This window comes from Filicampus tigris, chromosome 8, assembly GCF_054856515.1.
Source record: "Filicampus tigris isolate MCC_2025a chromosome 8, RoL_Ftig_1.0, whole genome shotgun sequence".
Taxonomy (NCBI): Eukaryota; Metazoa; Chordata; class Actinopteri; order Syngnathiformes; family Syngnathidae; genus Filicampus; species Filicampus tigris.
The window spans coordinates 9,479,950-9,498,932 of NC_141224.1; the positions used below are offsets into that span (position 1 = coordinate 9,479,950).

At 41.8% G+C, this 18,983-nt stretch overlaps 1 protein-coding gene across 5 annotated transcripts in view; it reads left to right on the top strand.

Annotated features, from left to right (window-relative positions):
* gabbr1a (gamma-aminobutyric acid (GABA) B receptor, 1a) overlaps positions 1-18,983 on the top strand; it is a 72,844-nt gene that overhangs the window by 23,140 nt on the left and 30,721 nt on the right. For all 5 annotated transcript variants that reach the window (XM_086038242.1, XM_086038243.1, XM_086038239.1 and 2 more), the window contains 8 exons: positions 3,845-3,979; positions 7,055-7,225; positions 8,061-8,162; positions 9,162-9,227; positions 10,886-11,077; positions 15,480-15,725; positions 16,579-16,642; positions 18,056-18,133. In XM_086038242.1, the coding sequence (XP_085894368.1) occupies positions 3,845-3,979; positions 7,055-7,225; positions 8,061-8,162; positions 9,162-9,227; positions 10,886-11,077; positions 15,480-15,725; positions 16,579-16,642; positions 18,056-18,133 (1,054 nt within the window). The remainder of the gene's footprint in view (positions 1-3,844; positions 3,980-7,054; positions 7,226-8,060; positions 8,163-9,161; positions 9,228-10,885; positions 11,078-15,479; positions 15,726-16,578; positions 16,643-18,055; positions 18,134-18,983) is intronic.

Genomic DNA, 18,983 nt, shown 5'->3' on the forward strand with positions numbered 1-18,983 from the left:
AAAAAGGGCTCCTTTTTTAGACTGGCCATAATATTGCATTAAAGTGAGGTTATACTTTAGTTAAGAGTTATTTTTTAAAAGTCTATGTTAAGAGTAATATCTTCAATTCAGTTTTTTTTTTCCATGTTAAAAAAGTTGTACTTTTCAAAAAAAAAAAGCATTTTCTGGACTATAAACTACTGCTCTTTTTCCTAGGTTTTGAACCATGCGGCTTATTTAAAGGTGCGGCTATTCTGTTTATTGTTATTCTATTTCCTGTCTGTGTATTTAACTGAGCCACGTGGTCCCAGTCGGTGCCAGTCTGACATTGAGAACGGACTTAACCTGTACCACGTCACACGCAGGTGCCGCACTCCTGACACGCGGCCGAGTAAGAAAAAAATAAAAAATAAAAAGTGTTGTTTACCTTGCGGTCCCACAGACGCAATGACATGTGCCCCATATTGTTTTTATTTCACCGATCACCCCGCTATGTGTCTGTTGTTTTTGTTTGATATTTTTCTTCGTTTGGCGGCGTGTCTGCTCGTGCGACGCCTGCTTGTGACGTGAAGATTCTCGACGGCAATTTGCTGTCGCCGACGAGGGATGGACCGCGTGGTCGATTAAAAATGCAGGACGGAACGCGGTGGCGGTTTGCCGATGCCCAGCTCTGGTAATTAAGGGTTAAATCGGGAGCACAATCACCGTGATTGAAAGCCATCCCCTCTTCCCCTCAGGCCCTTATCTTACCACCTAGTGTTTCATATACAACATCATTAGAGCCTGTTAGTGGTGGCTTAGCAACTTCGATTGCGAAGTGCTACGTAGGAGACGTAGCTCAAAGAATCATGATCTGAGCATGTGCGTCTGCATGTGTGTGCGCAGCCATCTTTATGTGTGAGTGTCAAAACAGTAAGACGCACGTGGTGACGATGACACCAAAGGCTTGTTCATTAGCATTTGTTGCGCACTGAGGTTGAAGACTGTGTCTAACACTAAAGCAGTGTATATAGTGAACTCACATTTATCGCGGTGGGATATTTTCCAGACACACCTGTAGCAGGTGAAAATTCACAAGACAGTGAAACCATATAAAATAAATTCAGAATTAAAAAATGTAACATATACTGTAGAAAATACTGTATGAATGAAATCATAATAGGATGAAAATAAAACATGTTACTGTAGGTTCAGTAAGAATACTCATCTGATATTATAAAGTCCAAAACTTCGCTGATGGGCACCCCTGCTTTTGATTTGATTTGATCCACCCCGAATTTGAATGATTACAAAAATCACCAAGTATATATTGACTTTTTACTGAATCTTAATCGAGATGTATATGTAAAAACTTGTAAAAACAAAAAGAAAGTACAGATCTTTGCAAAAACGGGGTTACTTTATGTTCCACCACATAATAAATCAGCAATATAGCGGGATCGTGGTCAGTATACCTGACATCCATATTTTTGCATAAACTGTCATGAACCCGAGCTTCTAGTCTGCACTCTGCAACTATGTTGACATGATGCAGTCTGCACAGGCTGATTGTGCCCTCCTACCCCCCAAAACCACCCCTGGGGAGGAAGTGATTGTTGCTGCTGATTGATTGCAAGAATAAACGCCCTTGCTCACGTTGTGAAAATTGCCGTCTAGTTGGACATCAAAACTGCAAAGTCGATGCTAATTCTGTTAGCACTGGAGGCTTATAGCGCTGACGTGTCATGCTAACAGTATTAGTTTAAAGTTGAATGGCTGTGTTGGCTTTTTTGTTGGCCTTAGTATTTCCATGTGTATCTCTGATGCACATGAGTGTATCCTGGTAAAAATGTATGTTTTAGGGGTCCCCAACATGACCCATAAAAAAAATAAATAAATAAATAAATCACCCAGTATCTGCTCCTAGAAAGTTGGAAAAATGATCCTGTGCCTCACATCAGTTTGACTGATCAACATCAACATTGGTGGACGTCTATCATGACAGGACGCACAAACATGTCTCAGGGATCCTTGACCGAAATTCAACAGGAAGTCTGCCATTTTGGTTTGAAGCAGGGTGAATTCAGGGCTTTTGTATGCCTTCAGATTAAATGCTAATGACAATGCTTTTTTTCCCCCCCTACATCATCTAATGTGGGCGGAGGATGATCAATTCAAGGCTCTGCCATAAAAAATGGTTTGCGAAGGCCCGTTCATCATTTTAATTATTATTACGCTCATTTCAGCTAGTTTAGGTGATCAATGTCAATCACAAGTGAGCATTGGTATGTTTTTTCCAGCTCATTAGATGGTGCAGGTGCTTCCTTTTGGCCACGACGAACCCTGGCATGTGCATAATGACACTATTTGCACTTTTATTTGTTTTCCTGCTTCGGGTGCTGTCGACTCTGCGGCAAAAGTAAGAAAATTACGAGCTGGGCCTCGCTTTGTTGCCGTCGTCTTCTTGCTCACATGTGAGGACGTCAAGTGTTTTCACTCGTTAGCTCAAATGAGACAATCGGCGGCGGTGGCGGCGAGACGAACGTCCTGAATTAGGAGCCCCGTCACGGCCCGCTGATTGTTTGTGGCACCCGTCAGGAGAGTTTCTATTGTGTTTGCGAGGCCTCCGCGGGGCTGAATCATCACACGTGTCAGGACAGTTTAGGCGTGACGCCGGCAGGCGACGGCGGCAGGCGGCCGGCGACCGATCACTCCTGCCATGCTGTCAGTTACGCAGAAAGCACAACAAACCAAAATTCAGTAAACCTCCGTGAGTAATTGATGCCACTAGTAAGAATTTTTTTTATAATTGCCTATATTAATAGTTATTAAAGCCGTAAATATGGCACAAACTAGGATCCCAAAACACTTTAATATCATTGCAACGTCATCTTGCACCATTAACATTAAAAATAAATGACTTACAGAAGACTTGATTTGGAAAAAATGGAACGGAAGTGCTCGTACGATGAACAGTTTATGGTTGGAACGGTTTGAATCTGTAAAAAATTTACAAATTAGAGATGAAATAAAAGAAGAAAATCTAAAATTATGTCTTTTATTTTGAAATTTAGGGAAGAAAATGTTGAAATAGGGATAAACTAAACAATTTAAAGTTGGAACAGTTTGAATGGGTCAAAATATGTAGAAATTAGAGGGGGAAAAAAAAAGGCATTTATTTTGAAATTTTGAAAAAAATGTTGGAGTAGGGATAAGCTAAACAGTTTAAAGTTGGAACGGTTTGAATGGGTCAAGAAATTTGGAAATTTGAGAAAAAAACAAACAAAGAAGAAATTTACATTTTTGGCTGTTATTTTTGGACATTTTGAAAAAAACCTGCAACACAGATGAGATGAACAGTTTAAACTTCTAACGTTAGTATTGGTCAATAAATGTGGAAATTCGACATAAAAATCATAAATTTTTAATTTTGTCCTTTTATTTTGAAATTAAAAAAAATTAGCTCAACAGTTTGAAGTTGGAACAATGAGAATGGTGGAAAAAAAATTGAAATTAGAGGTTAAAAACGCCAAATTGTGATGTTTGGTTTTTATTTTGAAATGTTCAAAAAATAATTCTAAATCGGATGTGCTGAACAGATTGAAGTTGGAACGGTTAGAACATATGCGGCGAGATCTTGTGCCATCTTTGGCCATTACAGAAATACCACGAAAATATGGAAATGCAAATATGTATTTTTTTTTCAGTGAATAGTTGAGGGTAGGTGGATAGTTCCATTGATATTGTGCCACAATGTAGTACTACTCTAAAGGCGTGCAACTCTAAATTCAGATATTTCTGTACATTGTAAAAATGTGATATAGTATGGAGACACTGTACATCCAAACTTGTTCTCCTTGTGATTGTTTTTGTGATGTCCTTCCAGTGCGACCCAGGCGAGTCCACAAAGCTGCTTTATGACCTGCTCTACACGGAGCCCATCAAGATCGTGCTGCTGCCCGGATGCAGCGGCGTTTCCACCATCGTGGCCGAGGCGGCTCGCATGTGGAACCTCATCGTGGTGAGTCCGCTGCTCGTGGGAAATGAGATGGAATTGGACAGGAATAAGTCACATACTGTATGTACTAGTCATAAGCAAGTCTTCAAGTTTCGAGCAAGTCCCCTGTGACTGTGACCCCTTCCTGGAAATCGCTCTCCTGTAATCAAATTAACCCATATGTTATGAATTACTATTAACTCTTTGACTGTCGGCCATTTTAAAAGCACAGTTCCCTATATTGCCAGCTGTTGTTTCATTTTTGGAGACCCAGAGAATATTGTTTTGTTCTGTGACAATATAAACACCAACGCTGATGTGTTTCTTTTTTTTGCCTTTGTGTCACCTCAAACATAACACAAGAAAAACAAGATGGAGAATGGGCTTTCAAAGCAAAATAATAATTTATTTAAAGATATACAACTAAGAAACACACGTGACTGACGCTGACTCACCGTGTGGCTCCTATTGAACATCAGTATCTTTTTTGACAAGCTTTTTTTACCAATCTCAGTACTGGCTGGGACCTCTGCCTCTTTTCTTGCGCTAGCTAGCAAGCTAGCTAACTGGCTGATCAACTTTCTCCCATCCATTCTGTCACGATCACCGTCCACCTTAAGGACGGGCTCTTTTCCACCGAGGCTCAGTGATAAATAATAATGTCAGCTCAATAACGCACAATCCATTTCAGCATCAAAAGAACACGTCCGTGCCATTAATCTGAGCAACAGAAAAGTCAATTAACTAGCCAGTCCTTTAATAGTCATGACAGTCCACATCTTTTTTAAAAAAAATCAATTTAGATGTTGAAATGTAAATAATAACCAGCGTTCTGTCTCCTTTACAAGCAATTTAATTCACCACACAGCTTCTTTTCAAGTGCCACCTCACACATTCAAAGTATGGTGGTAGAGAAGAAGACTATAATCATCATTCAAGCCATTTCTGTTATTTCGTCAATGGCTCCCTCCGCCTTGGTCAAATGACAGAGAAGGTTTTGTTTACTTGCGGTGTCACAGGAGAAGCTTCGACTTTTGCCACCTGGACGTACATGTGGCGGTGACACTATTGTAAACTGTCCTGCAGAGTGTAAAATGAACTACAGACGGAGTCAATTTTGCGGAAACGTTCAATGCACAATGTTGTCTAACCCAAACTCCGTGGCTGTTTATTGATTTTGAAGACGCCAACATTTGAACGAGGCAGCTCCACAAAAGACCCTGACGGGGACATAATAGCGCAAGACAAAGCTTATTGTCCCATGTCGCATACTGCTTGTCAACATGTTTTTTTTTCCCCTGGTTTTGGCACCAAGTTCTATTTCCCGTCCTCTGTGTCTCGTCCCGCCTCTCACTTGGCTCGCCATTAACTTTGTCTGATTGTCTTCAACGTTTGTGACGTTAGTCACGGAGAACAATGGCTTCTAGTGGTTGGCATCTGCCCCTCTTGTCCTTCTTCAAGATGGTCTCCGCAATTCTATTGTTTCTGCCTGCAAGCAGTGGTGGGACGTAAGGAAGCACAAATACCATATCTCTCTGTACTTTTCAGTACAGAGCTTATTTTTCTGACTACTTTGTACTTGTACTCCCTACAAGTAAAACTGTTCCGGTTGAACTAGTCTGCCTAAAAGTCTTTCTAAAAAGAAGATGATGTTTCGCTTTCCTAAACGTAAGGGATCAGTGCAATCGTGGGAAGTAAGAAAGTATTGATTTTCATTGTAATGACAAACATCCATATAGATTTGAGATCAGCACAGCTTTTGAGTAGAAGATAAATCAGTGTTACGTTGATTATGAGAAAGAGGAATACCAACACTTTGGAAACCGGACAAGTGTAGGAACCTCAGTGCATTGTGGTAGTTTGTAGAAATTTTGTAGAAAAAATTAAGACTTTCTCAGTCTTCATTTTTTCTATAGGGTTAGGTGTCATAAAAGCAAATAATATAGGCGCCAACGTCCCTGTTCTGCTTGCCATGTTTCTTTGCACAAAAAAAATGTGTTTTCTCCAGTTTTTGGTCAGCAAGTGTTTTTTATCGGTGAAACCAGCCCATGTTCTGCTGCTGATTACTAAAAATGGAAACAGCTTGAAATCAGCTTTTATTTCTGATGAAATAAGAGACTCACCATTTTCTTTTTGTAGGTTCTGTGCTTATACTCTATTGTCACAGAACGCAATACTCTGTGAGTCTCAAAAGATCAGTCAGAATGTTCCGAAACATCTGTTAAAATGTGCAACTCTGCTTTGAAAATGACTTCCATTGAATTAGTTAATACCGTACATTTCGTACTGTACTTTTTTACTCGAGTTGAATCAGTACATATACCAGATTCTTCCCTCCCAGTATCTGTATTTCTATTCTAGTAGAGAGTGTGTGTACTTTTGCTACCTCTGCCTGCAGGTGCCTCTTTGTAACTCAGGCAAAGAAAAACCTCTCGTTCCTCGATCAAAAAGAGGGTATTAATCAGCTTCTCTTTTCACTCTTTTAATGTGATCCTGTGTATCCATTTCCAAAAGCACTGTTGAGCATTGATTGCTGCTTGAGGGCTGACGGAGACCCGGCAGGGTTGGAATTAAAAGATATTGTTTAAGGTTTTATAGGGAGGAAAGTAGGATCATGCACACCAGTAGCAGATAGCTGCAGCTTAAGTCTAATTCTTCTGGTGGGAAACGCATCAAGCTTTCCAAAGAGTGACATTTCAGGTTATTCAAGCTACTTTTTCAGTTCGCTTCAGATCTCTGAAACACTACCAAACAGGTTACGTTTGAGTTATGGCATTGGTCAGTGTCAAATTCCGGCAACATTTGACATCTGCTAAATCAGTATGGGGCACATTTAGTTTGAATATTTTTGTACCCAGGGATGTGTTATTGCTATTATTGTGATGAGTACGCTTTGTCCGACGTGTCTGACATCCGTCACAGAGGAGGGAGGGAACGTCTGTAATGGTTCCCTAAATGCCAGCTTTCTCATTTTTAAAGAGATCTGTCAAAGGTTTTTCCTTCCACTTGTCATTGTTGGAAACATTGAACGGTTGGCATTTAGCGCCGCCTCGCCTTCCAGACCTCTCCAAAGATTCTGTTGGTTCTTCTTCTCCACAGCTTTCGTATGGCTCCAGTTCACCAGCCCTGTCCAACCGCCAGCGTTTCCCTACTTTCTTCCGTACACACCCGTCAGCCACGCTGCACAACCCTACTCGTGTTCAGCTCTTCCAGAAGTGGAAGTGGACCCGCATCGCCACCATCCAGCAGACCACTGAAGTCTTCACCTCGGTTAGTACCTCGCATCACCATCCTTCTGGAGTCTGGTAGCACATACCATTGACACAAACAAGTTGAACAATTACAAACATGAACACAATAATTGATACTTAACGGAGAAGTCAACCCAAACATATTTTTTTCAAGAATATGTTCAATGCAGGCCAACTAGACATTCTGATAAATATTGCGTTTGTGGAATAAATGTTATTAATCCACCCGTTTTTAGCCATCTCTGGGGGCGGCCATTTTGGCACTTCTGTCTACTGAAAATGACATCACACACACTCAGGGCTCAGATAACGACCAATCATAGCTCAGCATCAGAAAACAAATGAGCTGAGATTGGTTGTTGACCGTACTTGGATGAAGTGTTTTAATGCAATCACAAGGAAAGGCAACCAAGCAGTCGCGTTAAACCAGAAATGGATGCTTGATTTTGTTCATGTTTTAATCACTTTCAATGTGGTCACATTGATGTTGTTTGCTTCATACTGGATTGTTTAATTAGCCATTGAGCGTCTTCGTGCTGTATGTTTACCGCCGCCGCCGTGTTGCGCTTTCCAGCAATCACTCACGGTAATTATCGAACTCCTTTTGAACATATTTGTCGGAATATTGGTGGCGAAAGCACATCGATCGTGCTGTGCATTTCTCAGAGTTGCCGCGGTCAATACAGATGCGCTTAATGTGCTTCGCTGTAATGGAGGTTAATGATCCGCTTTTTTCAGCGCCACCGCTAAGCGTTTTTTAACTTTTGTCCCCTTATCAGGCATCTTCTTTAATGCTAGCTCCTCTTCCGCCTTTGATGTTTTCCCCATGTCTTTGTTTTCCATCTGTCCATCAGACTCTGGACGATCTGGAGCAGCGAGTCAAGGAGGCCGGCATCGAGATCAGCGTTCGCCAGAGCTTCCTAACCGACCCGGCTGTGGCTGTCAAAAATCTGAAGGTGCTTTGATTAAAAATTCACCTCAGCTGTCAGCCAACCCCCCCTCTCCGACTCAACCCGTCAACACCCCACCCCTGCCCCCCCCAATATCCTCTCTTCCAGGCACTCTCACATCACAGCTGCAAATATCATTAGCATGGACGCCAGTTGGCAGAAATTAATGTGCAGTGTTAATGAGATACTCCTGAGCTTCTGGAACGCTGAAGGTCAACGGCTTGTATTTGCTCGACGTATTCATTTCGCATTCGTTTTGCGCATATTTCTGTGTGTCTGATATGGTACTAAGACTGATCTGCTTGCGGCAACCATGTGTGCCACAAGGCATCTACCGGTAGATATAAAATACAAAAATGATGATGAAGCCCGGCTAGTTGTAGGAGTGATTAAGAGGCTAGCAGTTTTGGTTCGCCCAACCGAAAGTCTGCCATGATCAAACATAACCTGAAGTAGTACCTAGACTGACCTGTGAGAGGCAGCAATGCGCCGCAGGGCATTCTGACTCAGGAAAATATAAAGAAGAATAAGAAGCTAGGCTAAATCTTAAAAGTGGCAAATGGAACCTGGCGTAGTGCCCCAGTTTACCTGAGAGGCAACAATGTGCCCCAGAGCATTCAGACCAACAGAAAGTACAAAAAAAGAAGCTAGGATTCTAGAGTGCTTGAGAGGAAGGACTTATAGATATAGATATTAAAATATAGATATTAAAATACTGCTAGGTAAGTACGATACGCCCCTTTTGGGACAAGAGAACTGGGAGTAACATTTCACAGGTAAAACAAATTTTATTTAATTATTATTTCACATACACACACATGATTTTTTTCTCCCACCCCATCTACAGATTATCTATCCCGTCTGTCTGTTTCCAAATCAATTACAAGCTTTAAAAATGAAATTAGCCCTAAGTCACAACATTCTCTTCTTTGTTGATGTTGTTGGTGTTTTTTTGTTTGTTTTATTTGTGCTGTTGATCTAAAGAGATTTCTGTCTTGTTCTCAGCGTCAAGACGCCAGGATCATCGTGGGTCTTTTTTACGAGACTGAAGCTAGGAAGGTGTTTTGTGAGGTGAGTGCCTGTTTTTCGCCGCTCAATTAATCCCGATAGACTCAAACTTCCCAGACTCTTCGCTTGTCACCGTAATGAGTCGTTTGAAAGCCATAACAAGGTGACACTTTTTTTATTTATTTTTATTTTTTATTTTTAGTTATACATAGACCCGAGTGGCAGGTGGCGCATTTGGTACCTGATCTTTCCAGTGGTCCTCCTGCAATCATATTGCAATTATACAAATTATGAATACTATACAAAAACCCAATATAGCAGCACACAACCGTGCCACTTAGGGTGAGAGAGATTTGTGCTTTACCACCATTTTGTGGTCTCAGGGAACAATGAGTGAGTTGAGGAGCTTCATTTAGACAAAAGCAGTGCTTTGCTGTCATCTTGTGGCAACGATAAGCTATTATGCACCCGCTTGAGGGAGGTGTCAATTACTGTCAAGTCAAGTCAAATTTTTTTATATAGACCTTAATCACAAAAAAGTCTCAAAGGGCTGCACATGCCCATAGCTGACAACATATTAACAACATCCCCTGATCTTAACCCCCTGGAGGGCAAGGAAAACTCCCCCCACAAAAGAACATCTGGGGAAAAATGAGAAACCTTGAGAAGGAACCAAAGATGGGTAAATCCCCCTTCCTTTCAGATTGTTGCTATCCATGATAAGGATTTTTCCCTCCTGTCCCCTGCAAGTAGCAGGGGAACACTGATGTAATACCTTCTGGAGCGATTCACAATCAATATTTTCTAATAAAATAAAATATAATGTGCCATATTTACCAGAGATGCTGATTATCACAAGTTTGAATGTGTGCAAATTGCTATAGACATGTTTTGCTTGTTGAAGTTTGCAGTAAGTTTAGTCTCCAACCAACCCACCAGAGGATGGAAAAATGCTGCTGTCATTAAAGGCCGGTGCCCTGGCCCTGTGAGGAGGAATTTGAAATCTAATTGGATCAAGAAACAATCCCATTGTCAATGTAGTTTAAGTTCCATGACCCAGCACAACTGATTGCGAAGGCCCTCGGCAGATTAGAATTAGAATAGCAAAAATCTGATCTAAAATGCACATACACACATTAGAAGCAGTGCAGGAGAGAGAAACGCTACCAAATAAACACATACTGTTTGAATAAATTGACAGGAATTTATGGAACAAAAATGTGAATTTAGCTTGTAAATGCAGTTCAGGCGGCACAGTGGTCGAATGGTTAGCACGTCCGCCTCACAGTTCAGAGGTCGTGGGCTCGATCCCGGCCTCGGCCTCCCTGTGTGGAGTTTGCATGTTCTCCCCGTGCCTGCGTGGGTTTTCTCCGGGTACTCCGGTTTCCTCCCACATTCCAAAAACATGCACGGTAGGTTGATTGGACTCTCTAAATTGCCCCTAGGTGTGATTCTGAGTGTGGTGGTTTGTTTGTCTCTGTGTGCCTTGTGATTGGCTGGCAACCAATTCAGGGTGTCCCCCGCCTACTGCCCCAAGACAGCCGGGATAGGCTCCAACACTCCCCAACGCGACCCTTGTGAAGATAAGCAGGTCGGATAATGGATGGATGGATGTAGTTCAGTGCTTTGACCCAGCAGAGAAGGCTTTGCTGCCCTTGACTACCGACACTGATGCCCTCCCGATGCTCCTCCCTCCCACCCTCCCGCGCCACCGCCTGCAGGTGTTCAAGGAGAAGCTTTACGGGAAGAAGTACGTGTGGTTCTTGATCGGCTGGTATGCCGACAACTGGTTCAAGATCAAGGACCCGACCATCAACTGCACCGTGGAGAACATGACGGAGGCCGTGGAGGGTCACGTGACCACCGAGATCGTCATGCTCAATCCTGAGACTGTCCGCGGCGTATCTAACATGGTAGGCGCAAGCAAACACTATTTTACTTATCTTACCCTATATGTTGTTGATCATTACTTTTTAGATGCATTGTAGTGTTGTGCACACTGTGGGGCCTAACCAATACTCACTACACATTAGAACAGCACGAAAAAATGGGGAACTTACTACTTTGTATATAGGACACAATATAATGAATAGGGAAGGATTCCCACCACAGCCTTCAAATGAAAATGCCACATTTTTTTTGCTGGATATTTTAAATGTATTTATTCATTCATTTTGGCAAAAGAAGACCAAGTCGACAGAATAGGGCGAGTTTATTTGGACAAATCTTTCAACCGTTTAACATTTTCTATATACCTTCTCCTCACTTCGTACAGTCTCGTGGGTGAGCTGGAGCCTATCCTAACTGACGGGGTGCACCCTGGACTGTCGACAGCCTTGGCGCCTTTTAACATTTCAGTAAATGATGGCAACATCATGGAAAAATACTCCCAATTCTGACAGCCTGGTCGCCAAAGTCCATTATCACCTGTAGGTTATTTTACACGACGATAAGCACCACACTGTTAATGCCGCGCTGTTAACGCAGTTTATTAAGGTTGTAGTCAGGTCCGGCCCCGGGACGAATTGGCGCTTTAATTGGATGGTTTGTCGTAAAATGTATGACATTATCGTTATTATTATGACACTCAGGCAGAATTTTAATGACTCGGCTCTGACTTTGTCCTCCAGTAACAGTTTGGAAGATTTGTGACATTTAGGGTGGCCAAACGAGAGCAGAGATTGTCTTCTTTGCAGCACCGCCAAGGAGATGCTCACTCGTTAGCATTAGCGGTAGGTGCCGCTAGCTATTACGCTTGTTATTTCTCAGAAAACAAGACTTAATTCAAATAACGAATGTCACATTTTTACATCCGCCTGCAAAGTGGTTTGACAGCTAACATTAGCTTTAAATGTTGCCAGGTATTAGCCTTTGTCGGAAAAAAGACTTAATTCAGATGATAAATATCACATTTTTATTTGCTAACTAACATTGGCTGTCGGGGCTGCTATTAGCCTTGTGGTTCCACAAAAACAAGAATATATAGTTTACATAATACCTATATTACATTTTACGTAGTGTTTTGATAAGTATTATTAACTTTAGGTGAGACTCACTATTAGCATTATTTTCTAATTTTTACACTGTGATTTGTTTCCTGACATTTGCCCTAGGTGCTACTATTAGACTTGTGCTTTCTTGGAAAGTAGGACTTAATTTAGATTATAAATATCACCGTTGTATTTGGTGGTCTGCGAGCTAGCATTAGTAGTAAGTGCCGCGAGCTAGCATACTTCTGTTTTTGCTGAAAATAAGACTGATGTGAAGATTTTCTCATGTTTTTCCCTTGATATTTTGCACTGTTGGCAATAGTTTAGCTGCACGCTCGCCAATGTGAAATGTATTCAACTAATTCATTGTCATGTAAAAGTGTTTGCTTCCACAGATGCTGTGCCTCAGCATTTAGCCAACGATAAATATTCTGAGCTGTTTATCAACAATATGTTTGCTAAATCTCCCCAACAGAAGGAGGATTTCTCCTCGAGGGGAAAAAAAAAACACGCTCTCCTTTTCATTTTTTTTGTTTTGTTTATTTTTTTTTTTGTCAGCATTTTGCTTTTGCTCATCTCAGCAGTGACGTAGTCTAAAGCCTCTTAAGAGGGGTGACCATGTTTTCCTTTTTCTAAAAAGAGGACGCCATCCTCAAATGTACTACCCTTTGGACACCTTTGTGGCCAAAAGTGTACAAAAGCAAACAAACTGCTATAAAATTGTTGTTAGTATGTTAGTATTTTTTCGCCCTGTTTTTTAAATTCCTTGATCAACTTCAGCCTTCATCAAAATGATCAAATAATCATTTTCATGACTTTAGCCCTTTATTTGTCATTTATTAGCCCCCAGCTGTCTTCAATTTTAATAATTTACCACTGTTTATGAACAAAAATGGCCACAGAAATCGGTTACCTTTCAGATTTTCAGTTATTCAAATGTATCTAACCCAACTATATTTATTATTTATTTTCTAAAAATGCAAAACAAAACGTACTGACTGTCAATCTTAAGGCAACATAATACTGCATGGCTCCCGCATAGTCAAGGAAGAAGCAGAGTTTTACGTACTTCTCAGACAGTCGAGTGTTCAAGAGAGTTAATTGATCCGTTCTCAAATTACAAGGTTTCCGCCTGAGAGTGACACTATCAATTTTTTTTTAGGTTTTTGAAGCTTCAAGGCTCCTAATTGACCTTTTTTGACTGCCGCTGTGTTGACTTTTATTCTTCTTGTTTACCCGCCTCGCCTCATCCTTGCAATTTTTTTTCCTGATCAGCAGGTGTTGTTTGTATTAAATAGCGCACCTGTCGCTACCTGCTGCTTTATCGTTGATGCACTCCTCCACGGGGCGTCCCGATAGATGCGTACTCGCAATCACTCTATTTCCAATTCAATTTGCAAGTTTGAAATTGGCATATTTCTTGGCCGGCGCGCCAAGCACTGGAGGCGGTGGGATCGCACGTCACATTTAAATGCCAAGGTGGAATTTTTTAATGAATTGGACTTGTCAGAGAGCCGAATTGGACTTGTGCGTGGGCCTCCGGGGAAATCCTTGGGGACATCTTGATGATTGCGAGCAATAATCTGCCGTCACACATGAGCGCTCGCAGATTATCTTAATTGCTCGCTGCCGAGAGGACGGAGCTGACAAATCACCCGGGGCTCATTTATGCCCAAAAACAGGTGGTGAGGTGTTTTGATGGAATTCGATCAGACTTAATACGGTTGTCTTGTGGCCATCATTACATCTCGGGTCTGCGTTACAGTGACACTTTGTGGACAAATGCTGATTGATTGACACATTTTACTCTCCTAGAGGTATTCTCCCATTTTGTGCTCTTCTGCTGCTAAAACACTGCATGCCGAAAGGTGAAAATTTGGCAAAACATGCATTTTTGTGACGTGTGTGTGTAAACAATCAGCCATATGGTGGCGCGATTATTAGTCACGTTCAATGTGCTGTTATGTGGCAATTTTAAATAATTGCCCCTGAACCACATGCAAAAAGGTGAAATTTTGACAACACAATTCACCCTTACTTACCGGTAGTTACTTCCTAAGCAATTGACCACGTGGTGGCACTTAAATTAGACCTCAAATTGATCTGAGCCATGTCCAAAGGCTCCGGAGTTCTCGATGAGTGAAAAACTCGCGTTAAATTAAAGTGTAAGAACATGTGAAACATCTGCTGCTGACAGACAGAAATATGAAAATTGAAAAGAATTCGCAATATTTTGCGCTCTTCTGCTCCTGAACCACCTTTTGCAGAAAAGTTGAAATTTGGCATAATAAGCAATCAAATGGTATGATCCGTGCTGTTACTTGGTATTGCTGTAAATAAGATCCAAAGTCACCTGAGTCAAGTCAAGTTTAATACTCTCCACAAAACTTCAATGGATGTATATTTTAATGCCTGTGCTGCTGAACCACTATATGCAGAAATGAGACAATTTGGCAAAACATTCATCTCTTTGGCATAGGCTATGTTATTACTTAGCAAAGTAAGTAGCCACATGGTGGTGCTGTGACCCGGGTCGAGCACATCTCTAAAAAATTTGTACTCCTAACTTAAAGAGGGAGTTTGCAGTGTTAAACCTGCTAGCAAAATTGGGATGTAGCCTCACTACACTAATCTTCACCCCAACCCCCGATAAAAGTCACGCCCCCTCACCAACGCGCACGAGTGCCATTCTCAAACATGGCCATCATAATGGTGTATGATTATGAATGTGCGTCGTCTTGACAAACAGTCACAGAGAACGCACACCCAGCTTCAACAAAATAGCAGCGCTAGCAATACTATGCTAGCGTTAGCGCTGTAAAGCTGATGTTAGCCACGGCTGCTACATTGCAAACATGGACTTATTCTTAATGGAGTGTTACTGCTACACTAAAGTGGTTTTAATTTTTATGCGCAATCATTTCAAATAATAAAAAAAAAGTGATAAGCGATCTGTCAAGCAGAAACACAAATTCTGCGTCGCTTCTGAATCCTCAGTGAGTTTATGTTCACCCTTGTATATATACTGTATATATATATATATATACTGTTTTAACAAATATGAGAAAAAATCAAATGCCCCCTTTAAATGTTGCCTCATTTAAATTCTCCCGCCTGCTTTCAGAAATGTGAAAATTATGCAAGATGTGCATCCTTGCAGCATTGGCTGTACTTTTACCTTTTGAAGAAAATCAGCCATTTGGTGGCACTGTTATTAGACCCTTAAAGTCAAAACCCCCCATAAATTGAAAAAAAAAAAAAGAATTGCTTTAAAACACCAATTTCCAGCACCTAATTCCTCTCTCTTTTTTTTTTTTGCCTTCAGACATCCCAGGAGTTTCTGGCTGCCTTGATCTCTCGCCTGGGCGTCAAGAATCCCGAGGAGACGGGTGGCTTCCAGGAGGCCCCGCTGGCCTACGATGCCATCTGGGCCCTGGCGCTGGCCCTCAATAAGACGGTGGCACCGCTCAAAGCCAAGGGGCGGCGTCTCGAGGACTTCAACTACAACAACAAAGACATCACATCTGAGATCTACCGTGCGCTCAACACCAGCTCCTTTGAAGGCGTTTCGGTAAGTCTGATCTCAAAGTGCAAATCATTTTTCATAGTTATAAACTTTCCAAGGAAATTAAGGGGAATTTATAGGAATAACCCAGGAATGCCCTAAATAGAACGTTGGAGTTTAAGTATCAGAACCAGAACTGGGCATTTTACTAAAAATTGAGCGTCTGTTATATGTCATCCGTCTGCAGCGTGGGTCACCTTCCGTCATCCATCATTCGCCTTTTTTTCCCGCGGGAAAAAAATAGTACCTGCCTATAGTACACACCCCCACGTTGGCCGATATTTGAAACAGGAAGAGTGACTCACAGTGACTCTCTGCGCCATGGAAGCTTCTTCACTGCCTAAGTCCCTCACTCCAAGCAACAGCAACTCACTATTATTCCTCGCTGCGCTTGCGGCGGCCATCGACACCTCGCCGCGAAAAATAGGCTAAAGACGGACTGCAGACGAAAGACGGATTACATACAAGGTGCTTAGTCCATCTATTTTAAAATTTTTCCCGTCATTCGTCAACCGTCAGCAAAACGGGCGTCCGTCGTAGGCGGATAGACGGACCGGTCCGTCACATAGACGGAATGCCGAGCTCTGTTAATTGCTATAATGCACTCGTATGTAGGAAAAGAGCGCGATCTGTTTGGCATGGATGTCTGTTTACAGATAACAGAATGTTTAAATGAATGCATGAATCTGATTGTTTTTCATTAAATGACACTTTTTCCAGTTATTTCCATGAATTCCCGTAATACCTGAGACTTCACAGAGAAATTTGCAGTGAGAGCGAAGCTAACATATCATCGAACTGACTGGCGATCCAAACCGAGAGGTTTGCTGTTGTCCTGAAAAATGTTCTTTTGCCTTAGGGCCAGGTGGTGTTTGATGCTCAGGGTTCCAGGATGGCCATGACCCTCATTGAACAGCTGCAAGGTAAAAATATTGATTGTAATTGAATACAAGTTGTGTTGTAGGAATGTAGAATTTGAGATTTGAAGTCGCAATGGTTTGTATCTGTCAAGAAATGTGGAAGGAAGTCACTGTAAAATATCTTGTAATTTGTGAAATGTATTGTGAAAATGTAGGAATTTGGGAAATGTCATAAATTGTTCCCAAGATGTCTTGAATGAGCTGAACATTTGTCAGGTTTGAAACGCTCAGGAAATGCGGAAGGAGGCAAATATCTCTCTGAAAGGCTTTTTTTCCCAGTTCAAACCATGCAACAAAATTTCTCCCCTCTTACCACATTTTGGAGGACGCCTTGTTTCTAAAATGGTATTGAGAGCATTTTTCAAGTGTGGATTCTTGGCTCACGTCGAAGCAAGTTCTTTTTGAGACAATTTGGAAACAATCTTTCCCCCACTTAAACGCATGCAGCAACATTTCATCCCCTTTCGCATTTTTCTTTAAGAGTGATTCGCTACTGTAATTAAATGGTGCGTCAAATATTTTTCAAGCATGGATTCTCGACCCATGTTTGAGCAAAATCCTTTTTTGGAAAAAGTTACAAACACCCTCTGCCGCCGTGTGTATCTTCTCTAATTGCACTGAGCAAAAAAACGTGCTTGATGCAGTTTGATGCCGGATTAGCGCGAAGGCCCACCAAGCTGCAGTTTGTCACTTAACGACTTTTAGGGATGATTACTATTATCACTTTCCTGTGCTTCCTTAAAAGATGAGCCTCCTCCACACTCGAGCCTCACGTCAGCTGTTTGGAGGTGTCAGAGGTAATTTGGCCAGCACAGTGAAATGACCTGACGTGAGTCTGCGAAAAAAAAAAAAAAAAAAAAAAAAAAGCGCCTTTTGCGAGGGAGCTCATCAGTATTCCCGGTCAAGGCCACCACATAAGCTCCTTTTTTTTCCTCCCCTCCTCCTTTGTGTTTGTCCTTTTTCCTCTTATGCCTTTTTCATCCCTCCTTTCTTCTTGCACATTTTCATTCTTAACATGAAAATCACTGGAGTGAAGAGACTTTTTTGGAGTGCTCTTTGTCGGTTACACCTATTACACCATCCAACGAAACATGTCAAGCAGAACAGTGACTTTTGCGCTACTTTTTTTTTTGTGCTTTTGAGGCACCTTAAACTATAAAGCAAAAAAAAAGAAGAAAGAGAACGGTCTTTTAATGACAAAATGATCATTTATTTACACATATACAAAACAACTAAGAAAAGTGCCCTGAGCGACTCTGACACGCATTGCTCGAGTCTGTTTTTTGGTTTTTTTACATTCTACGCTTACGCAATTCCATTCATTTTTTGACACATGATCGTGACACACATTTCAAATCATAAATCCGCTGTTGTGTTTTTTTTTTCATGCTCCGAAAATTCTTCTACGTCCCCCAGAGGGCAGCTACAAGAAGATCGGCTACTACGACAGCTCCCAGAAGAACCTCTCGTGGTTTGGCAAGGACGTCTGGATCGGTGAGTTATGGAGGAGGTTCATTCGTTTCCTTTGAGTAAACCTACTCTTCCTTTACTTGATATGGCACTGAAATGCACCGAAAAAAAAACCCAAAAACTTTTGATGTGTCTATTATGCCTTCCTTCACTGCCTCATTTTCTCCTTTCTTTATTCCTTCCTACCTACCCACGTTGCTTTTTTCCTTCACTCCTTCCTTCACTAGCTTCTTTGTTTCCATATCCCACGTCCGTTCACTCTCGCCTTCCCGCCTTCATTTCTTCCTTAACTGACTCCTTTATGCCTTCCTTTTCCACCTCCTTGGCCTCCTTCATCACTTCTTCCTTTACTCGCGCCTTAACTGCCTCCTCTACTCCTTCATGCCTTCATTTCTCCATCATTCCCCCATCCTTCTCTCTGTTAGTCCATCCTTCACTGCCCGCCTCACTCCAGAATCTCTATTCCTTCAGCTCCACTTCCGTCACCTTACTTTTCTTCCTTCCCATCCCCATTATCCACTTCCTTCACAACTTTCTTACCCCGCTCTCTCCCTTGATCATGATTCATTTCTATACTCCATCATTCCCACTTCAGTCCCTCATCTCTGCTCCCATCACTCCTCCCCTGCCCTCCCTCTCTTCATCAATACCTGCCTTCCTGACCCCTTAGTACATTTCTCCATTATTCCCTTCATTACTATCTCCTTCAGTCCCACCGTTCTTTCCCCCACCACTCCCTCATCTCTCCCTCTATCCCCCTGTCCACTACATCCTTCACTGCCTACTTCTCTCTTTCTCTCGCTTACTCCCTCCTTCTCTACTTCCTTCCTTCACTCTCTCTCTCTCTGTCTCCGCGGTCGCCCTAACAACCACT